The sequence below is a fragment of the Panthera pardus genome, unplaced genomic scaffold (genome assembly GCF_024362965.1).
Source record: "Panthera pardus isolate Hobbes unplaced genomic scaffold, ASM2436296v1 HiC_scaffold_6, whole genome shotgun sequence".
Taxonomy (NCBI): domain Eukaryota; kingdom Metazoa; phylum Chordata; class Mammalia; order Carnivora; family Felidae; genus Panthera; species Panthera pardus.
In genome coordinates, this window is record NW_026526991.1 from 124,277,966 (window position 1) to 124,299,768 (window position 21,803).

Consider the following 21,803-nt stretch of genomic DNA (forward strand, 5'->3'; position numbering starts at 1 on the left):
CACACCCAGGTTAGCCTGAGTGCAAGCTCCAATAATATCTATATATACCCCTCTGTCGCTAAGCATTTTATTATGCTAATCACCACAGTATAATATTGGCTAATCACCATGCCAATCAACTTCTTCCTGGTTCTTTTTTTTTTTTTTTAAGATTTTTCATTTTTTTTAATGTTTATTTATTTTTGAGAGAGAGAGAGACAGAGCGTGAGCAGGGAAGAAGCAGCAAGAGAGGGAGACACAGAATCCGAAGCAGGCTCCAGGTTCCGAGCTGTCAGCACAGAGCCCGACGCGGGGCTTGAACTCACGAACCGTGAGATCATGACCTGAGCTGAAGTCGAACGCTCAACCGACTGAGCCACCCAGGCATCCCTAAGATTTTTTAAAAGTAATCTCTACCCCCAGCCCGGGGCTCGAACCCCCAACCCCAAGATCAAAAGTCACACACTCTACCAACTGAGCCAGCCAGGTGCCCCACTGCTTATTCTTTTCTGAAGAAAAAAGCCTCAAAAGACAAATATCCTAATAGAAAAAGAGGCAAGGAATTGAACAAATAGCTCACGAAGGAGAATATCCAAATGGTCACTAAGTGTATGAGAAGGTGCCTGATTTCATTAGTCATCAGAGAAATGCCGAGTACAAACATAATGGAGTTCTTGTACACATTCACCAGGCGGGCTAAAATGTAAGAGGTAACACCAAGTTTTGGTGAGGCACTCCTGGTAGGAGCATAAATTGACGGAACTACTTTCGGAATACTTTGTTTACCACTATCACCTTAAGCTGAATACACATATATATACCCCACGACTTGGCATATGCATATACATATGCAGAAGTACATATGCAAACATCCATAAAATAGCATGTCACAAATGTTCACAGAGGCAGTATTTATAGCAGCCCCAAATTGGAAACTACCCAAAGGCCTATCAACAGTCAGATGGGTAATTAAAATACGGTACAGCCACGTGATGAAATGCCATACAGCCATGAGAATGAACAGGTTATAAGCCACAACGTGCAGCCACATGGATGGATGAATCTTGTGAGTATCATGATGAACGACGCAAACTGAACAGAGAAGTATATACTGTATGAGCCCAGCTGTATAAAATTTGGAAACAGGATGTTAGAAGCCAGATGAGTGGGTGCCCTGGCTGGGGGGCGGGGGCGTGATCAGTGTGCGGAAGGGACCATGAGTGTGCTGATGTTGGTTGGTTTCTTGGTTTGGGTGTTGGTTACACAGGCTGGTTCACCCTGTGAACTCTCGTCAAGGTCGCCACTTAGGATTTTTGCGCTTTTCTGCGGGGAGGCGGTACCTCAATAAAACGTTTACTGAAAAGAGTTCGTATCCGTCTCTGCTCTCCAGTGCATGCAAATGTCAGTAGTTTAGAAGTGTTTCACAAGGGCGCACACAGGGCTTACTATGCTTATATAGCCTTTTAAGCTTAAGAGTATTTATTCAGCTGACAGGTTTTCATGTCATTCAATATGATGAAAATAGCAAGACAGTTTAGATAAAAATAGGAATTTCTTCTGACATAGGAAGTAGGGTTCAAACAGAATGATCATGAGGGGTAAACCAAATAATGAAGACTAGGTCTTGGAGTCAAAGAAGAATGCCAAAGAGAAAGGCTTCTGCATTGAGTCTCAAAGAAAAGGAAAGGGGTCACAGCCTGCAGGGTGGGCGTCACTCGCAGAATGCTTTTGAATGTGGAGGTGGGGTTATGCAAATTAGGGGAGGGGCCCTAATAAAGGGGACAGCTGTGGAAGATAAAAACCCCCGAAATGAAGAACTATGGCATATGTACATAACTTTATTCAAAACCCACGTAACTTTCATATTCTTTCTGAGACAATGTTGGAGTAGGAGGAATCCTTAAGAAAGCTGTCATACTAAAAAAAAAAAAAAATTATAAGAACTAGCAGAGGGTTCACACACACACACACACACACACACACACACACCCCAATTGATTTGTATGTTAGAGCTAATACATATATTTTTTAATTTATACACACTGTAAATTCCCAAGCTTCAGCTGGATTTCGGTACTGGCATGATGGTCTAAGCCATCGTCCTCTGAAATGGACACTGGCTGGAGAAAAGCCACCAGGACAGTCCACATAAGGGGTATTCAGTGACCAAGGGCCCGGTCACTGCTCCCACACACAGTTCTGGACTGTCCTTTGCCCTGTTGTCTCCCAGTCATTCAATGAGCAGCTCCGAGACTCAATGTGTCATTTGGAGACTTACAGGCAAGTTAGAGATCTCACAGAAAGACCCATTCACAGAGAGTTCTTTTCCTCTACAGAAACGAAATATGTTTCACATTTGACAGACCTATAGCTTTGGGGTGGCTATCTCTAAGGAAAATTGCAATCCATACTTTAAACTGCCAAAGCAACAAGACTAAAACAGTAGGTGGGTTACGGGTTAGAATTCCCCAGAGATAAATGTTCTAAAATAAAGGAAAATTTATTTCTACTGACAAAGGTATGAATTTCTTTTATCTGTTTAAAATATAGTTGTGCTATAAGTTTTGTGGATCCTTAACCAAAATGCAAGGTAAAAAAAAAAAGTTTGAGAATGAGCAGGAGAGCCAAATCTTCTAAACTTTCCATCAACATTCCAAAAAATTACAGATCGTGCTGTCTCTTCCATTTATTTACATGTCCAGTGTAAGAAAAAGGACAAAGATAAGTAGGAGAAAAATTATTACTTTTTTGAGGCCTTATTTCAGAATTCCTCTATCCAATAGGCCACGTAACCACAGATTTCTTCTGATTCATTATATAAGAGTAAACAGGAATACATAAAGGTCTGGAGCTGTCAGCCTTCATTATTCTAGAAAAATAGGGATTTTTCATTTCAAATTACTTTTAAGCTTTTCTTTATGTGGATAATTTTACACTTTAAAAAACTTTCTAACGCTTTTCCCCTCAACTCCTATTAAAAAAGAATTGATTTTTCTGTTGGGGGTAAAAGAAAAAAAGAAACCCAACTATTTCTGCAGATGTCGTCTTTAAAAACCTTTGCTGCCTACCTCACTACTACATTCACTCCTTGCGTATCAACTGTTGCATTCAAAAGACAAATGGCCCTGGATATACAACAATTACAGAAACCTTTACGTGAAAGGGGCTTCTCACGCTTTGCCTTATTTAACAAAATTGAATATTCTCTTTCGGATCCGATGGGAAAGCAGTCATCCCTTCCCTGCCTCCAACTCCCCATCCTCAACTTTATTATTGAGATCCTATCAGATTTTGACCTTGTTTGTCCTGGAAGTGTCACGCACTATCTGTGCTGGTGGCCAGTTTTCCAAGGTCACGGGTTTCTTTACATGACACCCTTAAGTATTGATTAGCTCCCTTTGTGGAATTTCCATTTGTGTTGCAGCCAGCAATCGCAGACCAGTGTGAAGCCGTTCAGCACTGCAGTTTGGCTAGCCTGCGGAAACCTCTTGTCCTCCCTCTTTCACATCAGTCCCTGAAAATGAAGTAGCCGCATGCAAAAAAGAGCAGGAAAATAAAGCCGGCGCTTCCCCAGAGCCTGCCGGCTAGCGCACTGCACAGCATATTTCAATTAGCATCCAATCATTTTAAGTAGTGATACTTCAGTGTTTGCAGAAGCCTGCCTTGTAGAATTTAATACTCAGACAGCCATTTTGCAAAACACAGCAGGTCCGTGAAATAAGGGCTATTTCAGTGAAATAGTCACAGGATGATAAAGCTGCGATAAATCCTGGCGTTAGTGGCAACAGCTGTGTCATCCACCAAGCGATTATCATCTACGCTTTTTCTGAAGCTGTGCAAAATAGGATTTAATAGGAGCCTCTGTGGCTATCGTTAATTTCACAAACTCCATAGTATCCCTCTCTAAAAGAGATAATGTTTTTTTTTCCCATGCCATAATTCACACATGAAAACAAGGACTCCTTTAGGGAAAAGAGAATATCAACTGGTTTGAACTGATACAGATCTCTGAGACAATGGACTTCCCAAACAATCCCCGTGCAAGTGATTTCCAATCTTATCAAAGTAACACGGCACCAGAGATCTATAAAAACGTCTCCGGAACAATCGCAGCATCTCCCATACCTCAGGTGCCTTGAAAACTCGTAGTACCAATGACTGATTCCCTGGCTGATACTCAGCACAGGGATTAAAAACATCCGAGAGAGGCAACATGCACGAGACAGACACGAACCGTATTTTCAGCCCCTAGCTGCAATTCTACAGCAATAGAAACTTACATAGGACACCCGTACTCGCCGCCGATGCACCAGCCCACAGCACTGCATGAAGAGCGGTGCGGAACGCAGTCAGCGTGTGGCTTCACCGAGCTGCACTGTGCCTCCTCGTCTCATCACAGCCACTGTCCATTTCTTCCCACCTTGTGCTCCCAGGTAAGAGGCATGGGCAAATCAACACTTAGCTTCTGCCTTCCTAGGTAGTTTCTAAAAAACACCACGGGTCCTTGCGAGCATGCCAAAACTTTGTTGTCCCTGTTTTTCTTTTCTTTTTTTTTTTTTTTTTTTTCGGGTAATTTGAGATCTTCTTCGGGGAGTTGTCTACTGACCAGAAAATCGGCCAAAAGTAAAATTTATTTTCCTGAGGTAACTATTACTACCACACAGTTATGACCGTCCGGATCGGTAGAGTTTCTTGGCAACATTTTTACAGTAGCCATTCTCCACTCAGGAGACTGTCAGACATCAGAGAATCTTGCCTTTCACAAGCCTGCAGTATCCTGCTTTTTACAAGAGGAGGCCCTACTCCTGATGCTGTTTATGCTACTGCTTCTGAGCGCACGGCTCCCCCCGCTGCTGCTCTGCCATTATTGCCTCCCTTCCAGCGCTCAAACCAGCAGCAGCATCCTGGCCTCCGTGTTCTCTCTGTAACACTTCGGGCATATTTGATCTGCGACTTCTCCCTCCTCCCTTTTCCCCTGAAAAATGACGGAGTCTAGACTTTAATTCACTCTGGATTCCTAGGACTACAGAACCACCCTCCAAACTGTCAGACGCTTTGTCTTGTGGTACGTGTTTCACATGAATTGTAGAAAAGATTGCTGGAGTGGCCTCAGGACCCGACTCACTTGATCACTGCAGCTACACACAGGTTTCTGTGTGTGTGTGTGTGTGTGTGTGTGTGTGTGTGTGTGCGTGCGCGCACACGGGCGCTCACTGCCAAAATATTCACTTCCTACGTTACAGCACATGAAATAAACATAACCCCGGTAAGTAAATCTGATCAGAGTCAGACATGATTAATTAGATAATATCATTAATTAGATGATCCATCGCCTACGATTTAGACACGAGACACAAAGTGAGGGTGCCTGCAAAGCAGGAGATGTTACAAATGAATGCTCCTTGCAAGCTGTAATTTACATTCTTCTCTAAAGATACAGTTTGCTGAGACTGAGCCGATCATAACATTCTTCCAAAAGGCCTTGTGCACGCCACACCTGAGAAGACGAACTATTAAGGCATTTGGGGGTAAAACTATTAATTTGTATGGTATCACCCATTCTAACAAGCAAGGATTCATACAGCCTCCTAGTGTGCCACAGCTAATGATCTGCATTTGACCCCATGCCCAAGTCACTCCAGAGGCTGCTGCCACTCAGGAAGAGAGGTTAACTATTTCCCGCCACCCATGAAGATCACACCGCTACGCTCTTCAGGCCCTAGAAAGTGCAAGCCTATGAACTGTCGACACTTCACCATTATTTCCTTAAAACCTATGATTTAAAGTAACAAATCTTTATTATTAGTAACAGCCCAAGGGGCTACTGGAGATGAAAAAAAACAAAACAACAAAACAAGTCCTGCCTTAGTTGAATGTTCTTCCTTCACTAATAAAGTAACTAAGGCCCCAAATAAGCAGGTGTTTTGCCTATAAGTAACATAAGCAATAGTATTACTACACCCGGTAATTTATGTAATTTAAATAGTCTACGAAAATTCTATGGCTTTATCATGTACTAATTAATCCTCCATGTATCAGAAGGTCCAAAAGGGAAATAATGAATAAATTATAGACAGACAATAAGGCTACTTTTGTGATGACATCAGAAACCTAGAAGAAAAGAAAATTTCTAAATTACATTGCAAATTGGCTTTTAAAGGGAGATCTGAGGGGGGAAAAAAACTCAACATCTTCTAGACCATCCAAGATGGATTTCCCGTAGATAAGACATAAATTTGATTTTTTAGAGAAACTTTAGTGAGAAATATATGTGATATAGTTTTTTTAAATTTTAATGTTTATTTATTTTTGAGAGAGAGAGAGAGAGAGACAGAGTGTGAGCAGGGGAGAGGCAGAGAGCGAGGGAGACAGAGAATCTGAAGCAGGCTCCAGGCTCTGAGCTGTCAGCACAGAGCCCGATGTGGGGCTCAAACTCACAAACCATGAGATCATGACCGGAGCTGAAGTCGGACACTTAATTGACTGAGCCACCCTGGCACCCCACATATGTGATATAATTTTTAGCGAGATAAGAGAACCTATAATTCAAATGTAGGCTTTTTCTTGAAGACCCTTCATCAATCTCAGCCAAGACACATTTACTAGAATAACTGAATAAAAATAAAGAATTAAAATGAACTCTAGTTAGAATAAGATGGAACTGTTGGAGACATGATCTCTTCTATGATTCTGAATTTGATTTGGAATTCACTTAACTTTTTATTAACTCTGATATCATTATCCGCAATATGACGGAGATCCCCAGTTCATTAGAGATTCCACCCACCTTGCCATTCAAGAATCCATGAAAGGATGCCAAGCTCTAATTTGATTCAGCAAACATCTTTCAAGCACCTTCTATTTGCTCAGCACTGTGCTTGCTAGGTGCTCAAAATAGGAAATGAATAAAATACAGTCCCTACATGTCTTAAGGGACTTACAACAAAACGGAGCAAAGAGAACACAGAATTTGAGTGTTATGGGAACACCAATGGTACAACTCTTACCTCTACCAGAAAGGAATGCTAATGGCTTCTCGAAGGTGGGAACTCTCGGGGTAGCCTTAGCAGAACGGGTAGGTAGAACTGCATCCAGTGGAAAATAGGGGCAGAAATCATGCCAGGCAATGGGGCAGCAGATACAAAAGCACAGAGGATTATACGCAGTATACAAAATGCATTGTTTATAGAGAACGTAGAGAAAAGGTAAACAGGTTAAATGTTCACGATCTATTCCGAGAACAGGTATATACCCTAAATCCCTCAAACTAAACTGGGTTCTCCCCAGAATCCAGGCCTCACCCATCTCTATACCCCTGGCACTGAGTGCGGTGATGGACACGTAGCAGGTGTGACAAAGATGCACAGTGGTTCCCCCATCGTCCCTTCTTGACTTCATCAAGAGCAACAGAAATGGACACGTGGCTGCTGGGCTAGGAGAAATGCCCCAGCCTCCCTTGCAACTTGGTATGGCCATGTGACCAGATTCTGTTCCACATTCCAGGAAGAAACGACACACGCCAACATCTTAGTCCTGTCCTCAGAGGGAATGGAGCTTGCCTTTCCCTTTTTCTGTTCCCTGTCTTGCTGCTCTGACCGTGGACAGAGTGTTGAGAGCTGGAACCATTTACGAGCCACTCAAGTTGAGAAGGACACTGAACGCTCTTCAGTCCTTAGTCCTTCTGCTCCTTGCATGCAGGCTGTGACGTGAAAGAGAAATAAACTCCTAGAGTACTTCTGTCTGTCACTTTTAATCTGACCTCGGTTATAGAAGCTAAATGTGTAGTTACCTCAAAATACCTCAAAAAAACACCTCAAAATACCTCAAAAAATACCTCAAAGTACCTCAAAACAATGTACTTCGAAGTGTTTCTGGAATGAATGATTAATTCACAGACTCTAAAGTTGGGGGGGGGGCAGTGGGGGAGTGGGAGAGAATCAAGAGAGCAGCATGGGACTGGACTGTGAAGTACTTTGAACATCACTTTTGAGACTTCAGATTTTCTCTTCTAGGACATACAGAATTAGCAAAGCCTTTATTTGTTTTTTATTTTTTTAATGTTCATTTATTTTTGAGAGAGAGAGAGAGACAGAGCATGTGCAGGGGAGGGAAAGAGTAAGAGGGAGACACAGAATCTGAAGCAGGCTTCAGGCTCTAAGCTGTCAGCACAGAGCCTGACATGGGGCTTGAGCTCACAGACTACGAGCTCATGACCTGAGCTGAAGTCAGACGCTTAACCAACTGAGCCACCCAGGCGCCCTCAGAATTAGCAAAGCCTTTAAATGTGAAAGTCTGTGTTGTTTTATTAAAAAGTAGGAGAAAAAAATCTCTAGACTGTTTGGTTTTAAAAACTAGTCCATAGTTCAATACTAGTAGAAATCTGAAGCTTTTGAACTTATATAATTGTCTACAAGAAATATCTATCCGCTAAAAACCGAAATCAGATAAAGTCAATAAAACTAGCTGTTTGGTTCATGTAGCTAAATCACAAATCTAATGCATTGTTAAGTTAGCTATTTTGCTATGATGCAAGATGCGTGCAGGTAAAATATTAAAAGATGACAATGAGAGCTAGAATGACAAAAGCAGCAAATTAAAACTAAGTGCGGATAAATGTTGTCAAGGCCAGGTTTTTTTCTTGAATGTTTATTTATTTATTTTGAGAGAGAGACAGAGAGAGAGACAGAGAGAGAGAGAGAGAAGCCCATGCACACACGAGTGAGCAGGGGAGGGGCAGAGAGAGAAGGAGAGAGAAAATTCTAGACAAGCTCAGTGCTGCCAGTGCAGAGCCTGACACGGGGTTCGATCCCACAAACCGTGAGATCACGACCTGAGCTGACATCAAGGCTCGGATGTTAACCAACTAAGCCAGGTGCCCCAAGGCCAGGTATTTTTAAAAGTTCAAGGGATTTACATCTGGGAAGTCTGTAGAAAGTGTGAGAATTCATGTTTATTCACTCATCCCTTTCTACGTTACTATTAGGAGAAATGAAGTACCCGGTGGGTGTTAAACACAGATGAAATGCTTCTCTGGAGAAGAAAACTCTTTGAAACAGAAGAATAAAACCAGCTCAAGAGAGGCCTTCTGCAGGGAAGCTGACGGTTCCTTGTCAAGGCTGACTCTGCTGGAGCATTTATGGCTCTTTTTGTGGCTATGGTTTCCCTTCCCGCCACAGACGCTATCCCATAGACTCACTGAACTCTTCCTTCACACTATGTTGTTGCAAAGCCTCGGAGCCTGGTGTTCTGAGGTGCACCAAAAAGTTCTCCGCTGATTTCAGTAAAAACAAACGAAAAGCAAAAAGGGACCAAATGTCTATTTCATCAACAGTATCATTCAGTCAATAATTACCATGGCCACGTATGTCCTAGGCACTAGGGATAAAAGAACAAGTCCAATAACCATGGTCCTTGACTACAGAGCGACTAAAACCCAGGGGAAAAGACAAGGGGAGATGGGGAGATGGGGCAGGGAGAGGGAATATGGGAGCCATATTCCGAATGCGGGAACATTATTTACAAAGGTCTTTGTGACAGAAGAAAGAATGCTCAGTCTAAGAGCTGAAGGATAAAGGAAGCGGGAGGGTGGGACAAGATTAGGATAAAAAGGTATATAATTGCCAGAAACAACTTTTATCTTTACACTAACACCAGTGGGATTCTATTCATACAGTAGAGGGGCATGATCAAATTTGCATCATTTAAATTTTTTTTAATGTTTATTTCTTTTTGAGAGAGAGAGAGAGAGAGAGCGAGAGCATGAGTTGGGGAGGAGCAGAGAGAGAGGGAGACACAGAATCCGAAGCAGGCTCCAGGTTCCGAGCTGTGAGCACAGAGCCTGACATGGGGCCTGAACCCACGAACCGCGAGATCATGACCTGAGCCGAAGTCGGCCGCTCAACCGACTGAGCCACCCGGGCGCCCCAGAATCTGTATCATTTAAAACACACTTCAGTAGTGGAGCTGCAGCAAGAGTGGAAGACGGCCAGAGAGGAGGCAGTGAGAGCAGCTTGGGAGCTGCCGTAACCATCCAAGTAAAATCAGATGGTATCTTATAGCAAGGAGGTGGCAGGGAAGAGAAGGGGCTAAAACCATGAAAGATTTGGGAAATCAAAGCGGATAAGCACAAGTACAGAAAACAGAAAAAGAAACCCAATGTAAAAAGATACCTGTTTCTCTCAGTGCGGGGTATTTCCCTCCACTAGTGAACTTCAGTCTCCAATAGCACAACCCATGATAAATCTTTATTTTCACGTCAGTTCCACTTTGCTTCTATTCTTGGTCAATCCTCATTTCTCTCAGAATCCCGAACAGGATCTCTCGTTAGCCCTCTGTCTCTTCCATTCAGCTCTACTTATTTTAGCCACTGAAAAGTACCACTCTTTTTTTTTTTTTTTGAGAGAGAGGGCGCACAAGCAAGGGAGGGGCAACAAGAGAGAGAGAAAGAGAGAGAGGGAGAGAGTGAATCTCAATCAGGTGCCATGCTCAGCACAGAGCCGGGTGTGGGGCTCGATCTCACACGTGCAAGATCATGACCTGAGCTGAAATCAAGAGTCGGATGCTTAACCGACAGCCACCCAGGGGCCCCCGCACCACTGTACTGTATTCCAGCTTCTACGGACTGAAAATCGTCTCTCTTTCTCAGTTTCTTGTTGTTGTTGTTTTCATTTTTTTTTTTTTAATTTTTTTCTCACCAGGGTGTCCAGGTTCTCTTTATCTACTGGTTGTTTGTTTGTTTGTTTCAGACCAACAACCAGGCGTTTCTTCTCAGTAATGAGAGTGACATCACTTGTTTATTTGCCACCCACATACAGACGGCAGCAGAAGTAAAGAAAACAGTTACATGCGATGTGATTGGGGGAGAAGTCATACTCACAAAATGAATAATAATCAGGAAATGTGAACCACAAGTCTAGAACACATTTTGTGTTCTAGAGTTGGAATACGCAGAATACACCTTGTGTTCTAGAGTTAGAATACGCATGTTATATTCAAAAGCATGAGAAACCCATGCAACTCCAATAAGTCCCAGGTCTCTTACAGCCTCGTCATGTTGAAAGAAATGCCATCTAACAACAAAAAGTGATTGAAAATCAACTTATATATGGCACAAAGATCACAAGAGAGAATCCTTGAACTCACAGCCACGCTTCCCAAGAATTTCCTTTCCTTTCTTCTCTAATTCTCTCTTACCCTAAAGCCACTTGTAAACCTGCCCTCACTTTTCAACACAAACAAAAACATTCAAAAACTCTTCTCCCAGGCATTCATCCTCCTGGATCTCTCTCTCTCCATAAATACACATCCCTAGGTTTATATTTGGTACGTTTGCTTAATTTCTGTTGTTTGTGATTTTTGATTTTCTTTCAATTTCCCCCACTTTGCCTATCACTCAGATTCTGAACAAAGACAGCTGGCAAACAAAAACCCTACGCCTTCTGTTCTATGTCTCCAGCACGCTCTCTCTCTACCTAGACTTTAGGTTTTGTATCACAGGTGGCTGGCCAGGAGGGAGCATTATTAGATACCGTTGGAAGAAGAAACAATGAATAGGCATTTATTACAGGAGGCAGAGGAAGCGAGGAAGGAGAGGGGAAAAGCCGAGAACATGTGTGTTTCCGATTTTTCCAGGCCGCACTAATTTTTTTCAGAGACTAGATCTGATCAGTTCATTTCATTCATTACAGCTACGAGGAGATGCAACGTGCATATAAGAAAGGAAAACACTGACACTTCGGTGATGAAAGGCAAAGCGCCCTATTCACAGTACAACATTTCATGAGCATGTCTACGATGAGAACAGGATAAGAAACTTCACGGCAGTGATTTTGATCTCCTGTTTGTTTGGAAAGACCAGGAAAGAGAAGCACACCTTGTTTTCTAAAGTGGCCAGACAACACTCCGGATAGATTGTCGAATTCTGTTTCATATATATGTGTATACACACACACACACACACACACACACACACACACACACATATATACTTATGTATATATTTATTTATTTAGGTATGTAGGTATGTTTTTATTTAATTCCTTACTTGGTCATGGAGACTACCATCAGCATCAGCCCCCACCACCATCTGACTAACCCCACTATGCAATTCATTACAAAACTGACAAAAGACATCCTTTTGAAAGTCCGTGGGCTCAAGGGCAGAAGGTGAGAAGGAAGAATATTGAGAGTTATGGACTCCTACTAAGTGCCAGGCACTCTTCTAAACACTTCATACAGTTACCCTTCGATTCTCCTGTGAACCCTGTGAGGTAAGTACTGTTTTAAATCCATTTTATAAAGAAAGAAATGGAGGCACAATGAAGTCAGGTAAATTGTCCAAGGAAATGGCAGAGCTTGGGTTTCTATCAAGGAGCCTGACTCCTGAGCCCGCTGGCCCTCCTCTGCTCTCTATCAAACGCCAAAATTATTTTTATATGCTGACCCTGGGGTAGAACACAATGATTCATCGAATAATCCAATCATACAACAGACATTTTTTGAGCTCAGTGGTTCCCCTTCTACGGGTTTTCCAAATCACCCGTATTTTTCTGTAAAACATGCCCAACCCTTGAGCCTATCTCTGTCTCGTTCTTGCAAAGTCTGAAATTTTACCAACTGGAAAATTCATCTTATCTAACAAGTATCTTCTTTGAAAAAAAATTTTTTTAACGTGTATTTATTTTTGAAAGAGAGAGAGGGAGACAGAGCACGAGTGGGGGAGCGGCAGAGAAAGAGGGGGACACAGAATCTGAAGCAGGCTCTGGGCTCTGAGCTGTCAGCAAAGGGCTCCAGCCCATGGACTATAAGATCATGACCTGAGTCGAAGTCAGACGCTTAACCGACTGAGCCACCCAGGCGCCCCACAGGTATCTTCGTATAAAAAGTAAACATCTGTTAGCTAGTGAAGCTATAAGTCATGAAACAAGTCAGTTTCTTTTAAACCCTATTTTGGGGTGCCTGTGGCTCAGTTGGTTAAGCGTCCAACTTCGGCTCAGGTCACGATCTCACAGGTTAGAGCCCCGCGCTGGGCTCTGTGCTGACAGCTCGGAGCCTGGAGCCTGCTTCGGATTCTGTCTTCCTCTGTCTCTGCCCCTCCCCCGCTCACACTGTATCTCTCTCTCTCTCTCTCTCTCAAAAAATAAACACTAAAAAAAATCTATTTTACCTATCTGTATTTATTCCCCATCCCCATTGTTAAATATTTAGAAATAATTTAACGCCATTTACAGGACTACATTTTAAAGTAACATTTAGGTAGCACGAAATAAAAGAAAAAAAGAATAATAAAATGAGGACAGACAACGGAGACGGACATGAGGCTTGAAGTGCACCCCGCAGTAATCGATGCGCTTCCTACAAACGAGGCGTCCACTTGGCTCTAAGCTTTCTAGCGGCCAACTCAAGAAGGGAAACTTGGTCAGTTACATAATTTACTGCCCATTAGCTTAGAATAACCCCAGTGCTCTGAAGCACGACTGCCTGGCGCTAACTCCAGACAATGGAGTCTCCTGGAGGTCCCCACAAAAAGGAACATTGTGTAAAGTGATACACGGCACTCCCGACGGTAAATGGCACGGTGGGTTTCACAGAGCTGGACGTCAGCCCGATCTCCACTGGCAAGTACAAGTCTCCAGCCACATAACACTCAGTGACACAATGTGGGGGGCGGGCGGGGAGCGGGGGGCCATGCGGGACCCCGGCCTCGTCACAGATGGGGCCTGACACAAGGGTCATAGTAACAACGGCAGGAAGCCAAAGAAAGCGCTCCCGTGCACTGGTGCTGAGAGAGCACGCATGGAGTGAGGACCATCCTTCAATCCTCTTAACCAGCTCTGAGGAAGGTGCGGTTATGATCAATCTCCGGGTTCCAAATGAGGGAACGGGTTTCAGAGTTTCGCAACTCGGTGCAGGCCACACGCAACTCGTAAGCAGCGTAAACAGGATTGGAACCCAGATCTGTGGGGCTCCAAAGTTCCTGCTTTGCAACCACTAGGGCCCCAGAGCTTTTAGACAGTGATGGCTCTGAGCCATGCAAAGAATTCCATTCCACGACTGTTCCTCATTGACGAGCTTCTGATAAATATTAGAGGCTAGTGACCTTAAGACTGATTTTTTTTTTTTTTAGTTTTTTGTGGCCACTTCAACACAATAATCAAGCTGGAAGTACAATGAAAGATAAGAAGACGACAAGGCCACCCCATCTCAGCCTGCGGCAGAGTAAATGGCTTTTCTTCCAAACACCTCACTCCCGGGGAGACATTTCAGAGAATGGGAGAGGGAGGGACGTAGTGTCAGTGAATGGGGTGTAGGAATTGAAGCTTCAACTTGAGCGCTGCTGGGTTTTTAAGACAGCAAAGGTGCGGGGAACGGTCATAGAGAAAGCCCTAGATAAAGGCTGTCTAGATCTAAAGCAATTTGCATAGAGTTTTTTAGTCCTACACTAAACTACGGTGCATTTCTCTGGGAGTCACAAGTATCTGGATATCTTAAATCTTAAATTGTTTTTATGTTTATTCATTTTTTGAGAGAGAGAGAGAGAGAGCTCAAGCAGGGGAGGGGCAGAGCGAGAGGGAGGAGGAAATCCCAAGCAGGCTCCGTGCTGTCCACGCAGAGCCCTATACGGGGCTTGAACCCATGAACCTCGAGATCATGACCTGAGCCGAATCAAGAGTGGGATGCTCAACTGACTGAGCCGCCCAGGCGCCCTCTCTGCAGATCCTAAACCTTAAGTCTTTAGTTTGTCCAAAAGTAAAAGGCTCTGGTATCATCGCTGCTTGAAGTTCAGAATCCACATCTTCAAAACAAGGGAGATCAAAGTGGGGGCAAGGCAAACTGGCCTGAGGAACCCCAGAGGCCCCTTTCAGGGAACAAGCTTGAGCCCTGGAAACCTGAGGAAAGTAAAAGGGCCCACAGTGACGTCCACGACGACCGAGCTGAAAGCAGGCAGGCTCATTAAGCCACCCACTTGGAAACAACCACGGGCCCTAACTGACCAATCACAACCAGGCACAGTTCCTAAGGTTACCACAAAGGGAAAATTCCATATGTTCCCGTACTCCCTCCCTCTGCCCTAGAACTGTGGCCCCTCACCATCGCCTCACTGCAGACAGTCTCTCCTTTGCTGTCCCCGCCCTCTGCTCCCTCCCTCGCAGCGTATCCAGTAAGTTTTTATCTCCTTTGTTCTGCCTTGGGTGAATTCTTTCACCACCCGATCACAACGCCCACATTTGGTGCTCCCCCATCCGATCGGGGACACCCCACGGGAACTAGTTAGAAAAGATGTCTCGAAATAGTCAACCACTAACTGCCTTGTGACATGCACTGAACTGGCCATTCTCACATCGCTTGAAGATTGTTTGGGGGAGGATTAGACAGGAGCAGAAGCTGACAAAGGGACAGCAAAATGTCTGCATGCATTTCAGGAGAAATGGAATTACATCCAAAATTACCAAATCTCTATTTTAGAATAGATGCTCAAGGCACTTAGTGAACACTCTCAAAATAGACTACTAGGTTGGTATTAATATCACCTTATGTTCAATTTAGATCTTATAGCTTTAATGAGCTTTTTTAGTTTATCACATCCTCAAAGGAAAGCATGCGGTATTATTCTTTTCTATCCTGATGTGAAACTGAGTGTTTCCAGATTAACTTAATTACTTTAAAAGACGAAAGGGGTAGAGGCCCTGCTCACTCAAGACGATCAGTGGGCATCTCCTATGGATGGGGCGCTAGAATGGATGTCAGCCAAGAAGAAATCAAAGTGGCCAACAGGGGATCAAAGATTCTGTACAGATTCTCTTTAGCAAGACTTTAGATTCCTCTACAAAACCTAAAATTTTCCAGTTAGAAACAAAGTAAGAAAATATCACTTGAGCCAAATGTTATGTAGGTTCTGTTGGGACTTTCATGGAAATATCCTCCCAGATTACCAAACTTTCTGTTACGTACTAAGCTGAAATCTGTAAACAAACTGATGATATTGGTGAGTCCTCTTCAAATTATGCTGTTAGGGAAGCCTGGGTGGCTCAGTTGGTTAAGCATCTGACTCTTGGTTTAGGTTCAGGTCACGATCTCATGGTTTGTGGGACTGAGCCCCAAGTTGGGCTCTGAGCTGACAGCGTGGACCCTGCTTAGGATTTTCTCTCTCTCCCTCTCTCTGGCCTCTCCCACCTGCACGCACACGCGCGCACACACGCGCGCACACACACACACACACACACACACACACTGCTTTGTGTGCTCTCTCTCTCTCTCAAAACAAATATATAAACTTAAAAAAAATTATGTTGTTAGTACATAATAGGGTTTCAGTATTGGTAGTTTGGCTAGATTCATGAATAAATAAATACCCTAAAGTATTCCTTGACATTGAAAACATGAGGCCGAAGCCTAAGCATTGAGAATAACATACAAAACAAATACAGTGAGATAAGAATCCCTTTAGAGAAAAATAAATGCAAAAAGAAGAAGAAAATATAAAGAATAGTGTTTACATTTAAAAATAAAGAATAGGTAGAAATGAGTTGGCAATGAGAATTTTTTTTAAAAAACCCATAATTTGGTATGTTAAAAAAAACAGGAAAAGCCATATCCATTAAGACATTTGTTAGATATTTGTCTAATGCTGAGTTACCTGACTTAAGTAGAAAAAAATATACATATATTACTTAAAATATATATATTTTAAAATTAAATTAAAATTAAAAATTTAATAAATATATTTATATCTAAAATGTATATAAATGTATAGTAAAATATTCAATAACAACATATATAAAATATACACATATTTTTAAAATGCAAAACTGATGTTGAGGAATAAGGCCTTGGGGAAAGACAAAATAAACTGGGGTTACTAGCCTAAGCTGAAACTTAATTGCTGTCTTCAATTATTTGCTGAGCAAATCAAAAGAATGTGTTAAATGTTCCATTCATTTAACAACGATCACTTGTGTACCTTCCATGTACCAGGCTGTGTTCCAAACACTGGAGGTTCCCCAGTGAGCAACTCAAAAAAATCTCAGCTCTCATGGAACCAGGCAGGCAATGGAAATGGAAACTATTAAAAAGTATCAACATGCAAATTTTCTGCTTTGTGTGAAGTGAGGGAGAGATGGGAGTAAAGATGGACAGATAGAAGTTTGGGTTATATACAAGTTGGCCAGAGAAAGCTTCTTGGGAAGATGAGCAGAATAAAGTGGGGGGGGGGGGGGTGGGAGGGGGAAGGGGAGGAAAAGTGACCATCGGGGGAAAGAAAAGTCCAGGCAAATGCAGGGAGAATACACACAGCCCATGGGAAGAACAGGAAGCAGCCGCAGGTGTTGGAGCAAGGTGAGTGACCAGGGACTTGATCGTTGAGGGTCTTCAGGTCTCTCTTCTAATTGTGAAGCAAATTTATTCTCATCGTGAAGGGAAATCATCAGAGGGTTTTGCAAAGGACACATGATTTGATTTACACCTTCAAAGTGGGGAAAGGTCTGCTGTATGGAGAATGCAAGGAGCTAGTGTTGGGTACAGAGAAATTGTTTTTGAGACTATTGGCAACAGTCCAGGTAAAGAGAGAGGTCTTGCTCTAAGGCACTGGTGGGAGGAAATCTTGAGAAGTGTTAGGATTCTGGGTCTCTTTTAAAGGCAAAGGGGACAGAACTGATTGATGTTGTGTTGAAGAGAAAGGAAAGACCCAGGAATGAGCCCAACATGGCAAGAGGGGCAGATGAGGGCCAAGCAACTGTGTGAATGGTCATGCCAGTTATTGAGAAGAGGGACACTTAAGGAGGAGCAGTCCTGAAGGACAAAACAAACAAAGTACTTTTGGGGGGATATTAATTTTGAAAAGCTCATAGGACATTGATGAGAGATGTCATGTAGGCAATCTAGCAGATGATTCCAAAGTTCAGAAAACAGATTTGGGTTGAAATATATATATTTTTTTTAATTTTAAAGTTTATTTATTTATTTTCAGAGAGAGTGTGAGCACGAGAGAGAGTGCGAGTGGGGGAGGGGCAGAGGGAGACAGAGAATCCCAAGCAGGCTCTGTGCTGTCAGCGAAGGTGAGAATGTATCCGTGGATCATGGAACCTCAAGAGAGTAAGGAGGAAAGTGAGGGTACGGGGGAGGAGGCATGATGGGCTATGAAAAGACGTCGGTGACAAAGAAACAAAACTATAGAATAGAACAAGAGCTTTTGGAGAGTAATATCAGACATGGCAAAGGAGATCACAGACATTGTTTCCTAAGGTGTCTTCAAAAGAAGTTCCCTTCGTAATACTGTACTAGCAATGAGCAACAAGGAGGTAAAGGAATGGACAAGATAATTTTTCTTTCCCTGTTTGATCTAATGAGTTCAAGACGCTACAAGAATGATAGATGCAACAGAAAAACAGTCTTCTCAAATGGAAGATCAAAAGAGTGGAACTTGGGGAGAGTCACCTGGTTAGGGATAAACAACTTCTAAAACATAGAGTATCTGCCCCATTTTTTTTTTATTACAGACCACAGAAGTATTCTAATATTCTCACTTGTGAACAAGATAGTTCCCAAGGAGAAATCACTGAACTATCAATTTTCCTTTTTTGAAAGCCCCAACTTTGAATGTTTGATATAAACATTTTTCCTCCTTCATAAAGATCAGTTCATTTGGGTCCTAACTCAACTTAATTGGCTCTGGAGAAGTGAGGCTTTCCTACTGAATTTCTAAGCTTAGGTTTATACATTTGAATTTCATTTTTCTCATTTGGTAGATTTATTTTGGAAAGTACCAACAGATGTGCCTAAAATCTTAGTGTGATTTTTTTTTAAGGTGTGATGGAAAGAATGTAATAATTTGAGATATTTGGCATTCCTGACAATCTTCCTATATCCAACATTTCATGTCCCAAATTGGGCAACTGTATGGAAAATGAAGACATTTACATTTCTGTCCCTTGGTTCTATTTAGCTTATTATGAGGGGGAGAAGCAAAAATGTGCTTGAATGTTCCTTTACTGGAAGTTGGTGTTAGTTGGAAAAGAAGATGCGGGGGTTTGAGTGATCTGGGGGTTGATCAAGGAAAAAGATAAGACTCCTGAGGTGGCGATGACAGACAGAAGTTTTATTGGGTGACTGACAGATTTGCATGGTGGGGGGGGGGGGTGGTTCCTCACAGCAGGAGTCTGTCCATAGACTATGGCTACTCAGAAGGGGAGGAGAAGGCAGACAGGGAATAGAAGAAGGGCTTAGGTAAGGTCGCTCAGTAGCATGGCCATGAGCCCCCGGGTCAGAGATCTCCAAAGGGCTGAAGCAGATTGGGGCCTTGTGGCCAGTCCACACGGGGTAAAATTTCGTGGGTTAAGCAAAGCAGGCGGTTCTAAAGGGCTAAAAATCTGCTTGTTTGGGCTATGCCACATGCATGAGAAGGGGAGAGGACAGAGAGATGAGGACAGAGGATCTAAAGCGGGCTCTGTGCTGAGAGCAGACAGCCCCATGCAGGGTTCAAACTCATGAATGGTGAGATCATGACCTGAGCCGAGGTCAGACACTTAACCAACTCAGCCACCCAGGTGCCCCTAAAACCAATGGATATGTGGGATGCCTGGGGGGCTTAGCTAGAAGCGTCCAGCTTCTGATTTCGGCTCAGGTCATGCTCTCACAGTTGAGAGATCAAGCCCCTCATTGGGCTCCATGCTGAACATGGGGCCTGCTTGGGATTTTTTCTCTCTCTCTCTCTCTCTCTCTCTCCTTCTGCCCCTACTTATCCCCTCTTCAAAAAACAAACAATTGGATATGTAAAAAATTTGGATTTGGTACTAGCTGGCTTTTGAGCTAACAGATTTCAGCCCTCTGTGAAGACATGTATAACCTATGGTTCAATACACAGAGGCGACCTTTGCTTCATTTATGTAACAGAGGAGGCAAGGATAATATTGTAAAAAGGCATTTCTTTTAAAGAAAGAGAGGAAATTGCATTCAAAAGTGGCTCAGTCGGTTAAAGCACCTAACTCTTAATTTTCGTTCAGGTCATGATCTCATAGTTCATTGGATCGAGCCCTGCATCAAGCTCTGTGCTGACAGCACAGAGCCTGCTTGGGATTCTCTCTCCCTCTCTCTCTGCCGCTCCCCCCACTCCCTCTCCCTCTCTCTCTCAAAATGAATAGACATTAAAAAAAAACAACAACAGTGAAATTAGACCCTATTGGTTCCTCCTTTAAAAATTCTGATGTTCCCTAAGGTTATAGTAACTCTAATGATAGTTTAACATTTATGGAGTGCTTACTATGTGCTAAGCACTTTATATTTTTTAATTTCCCCATCAATCCTTTAAGCTAGTATTTTTGAACCCATTTATCACACGGGAAAACTGAGCACAGAGCGGTTACCTAACCGGCTTGAGCTGCATAGCTAGGGGATGTGAAACGGGGCTTCAGTTCTAGGAGGTCTGAAAGGGGGGGGTTGGTATTTCACCAGTAGAGCATCCAGCCTTTCCACTAAGGCTGTTTTCCCTCAGGGATTTGGGGAGGCACTGCAGTTTTTGACCTAGAGCTGCTCTCTGCACTCCTGGAATGGGAAGAGCCAACGGAGGGTCCCTTCTGAACATCTCCTCCCCGGCACCTACCCCATGATGCCCGCGGGCTGCTTCCCAGCTCCTGATTAATACGAGAACGATGTATAGTTGAAAGCAAGGTCAGAATAAAAATAAATGAAAGTTCTTGCTGTATAAAGGAAAGTAGGAACACTTCAACCCCATACCTTCACCTCCCCAGGACCTTCTCTCTCTCTTCAATTAAAATTCTCTGGTCTGCTTTAGAACGCGCCCCGCTGGCGAGGATAATGCCCAGAAGCAGCTGACTCTCACTTCTTGGTGGAGGAGAGGTAATCACGTGGCTAACCCAAAAGGTGAAACGCATCCTGCATTGTTTTGGCAAAACTAAAAGTGAACACAGGCGAGGACACCGCAGCTCCTCCCTTCGTCACCTGGACACATACAATGGGCACACGGGGGAGGGGGGCAATTTTACATACCACGTGCTTATGTTCGCACCCCATGGCCGCTGGAACAAGTTACCACAAACTCAGTGGCTAAAAACAACACAGATGTATTATCTTACAGTTCTGGAGGTCAAAGGTTCCCAAATGAGTTTCACAGGGTAAAAAAAAAAGATGACGAAATCACATCTGCAAAGGCCCTTTCGCCATGTCAGGTAATACATTTACAGGTCCTGGGGATTAGGACGGAGTCCTCCTCTATGGGGGGAACAGCCAGCCCCCATGTCTGTGTGTGCAGAGTAGGACCATTCCTTCTCCAAGGGTGCTTCGCTATGGAACCCTGACAAGCCTCAAGTCCTCCTACATAAGGCTGACAAAAGAATCTGGAACACTGTTCAGAAATTTGAATTTCCCAACTGAAACCCAAACTTCCAGGCAAAATTTCCACGGTGCACTTAACGGGCGTCTGTGCTGTGGGCAAGACTCAGGGTTATGTTTCACCTGATACACACTGGCAATTTTTTTTTAAACGAGAGATTACACTGCACATTAGAAAAAGTCGTACCCCACAGGGACCTCCATCTCCACAGGCATAGGGGGGTTTGGGAAATGGTTTAATAATTCTACTTTTAGGTTTTAAATGGGTTTTGTTCAAAGGTTACATTCTGATGTCAGAAATTCACTGCAGAATTCAGTGATCTTATTCTACATGGATCTCAGCAAAGAAACCAGACATCTGTGGTTCCAAACAGACTCTTCTGTGATGGGGTTTTGATGATGTCATGGTCTTGTGGCCAAGGTCATTGCAGCAGATAGCAAGGACACTGTATTAGGGAGAAGTCAGTCAGCTCCTGCTAATG

General features: G+C 43.2%; 1 protein-coding gene and 1 long non-coding RNA gene across 8 annotated transcripts in view; both read right to left on the reverse strand.

Moving 5' to 3' along the window:
• The window catches only part of CACNB2 (calcium voltage-gated channel auxiliary subunit beta 2), a 386,015-nt gene that overhangs the window by 257,511 nt on the left and 106,701 nt on the right, over positions 1 to 21,803 (reverse strand). Inside the window, exon 1 of one of the 7 annotated variants that reach the window (XM_019460635.2) lies at positions 4,260 to 5,139. The exons of the other annotated variants lie outside the window; for them this stretch is intronic. Within the exon in view, the coding sequence (XP_019316180.1) occupies positions 4,260 to 4,307 (48 nt within the window). The 5' untranslated portion in view covers positions 4,308 to 5,139. Of the gene's footprint in view, positions 1 to 4,259; positions 5,140 to 21,803 lie in introns of those variants that run through there. 7 annotated transcript variants of the gene reach the window in all.
• On the reverse strand, positions 8,657 to 11,949 carry LOC128775049 (uncharacterized). The gene is made up of 2 exons (XR_008419639.1): positions 10,926 to 11,949; positions 8,657 to 10,891 (listed from the first exon to the last, which is right to left on the reverse strand). It is a non-coding gene; the product is annotated as an uncharacterized LOC128775049 (long non-coding RNA).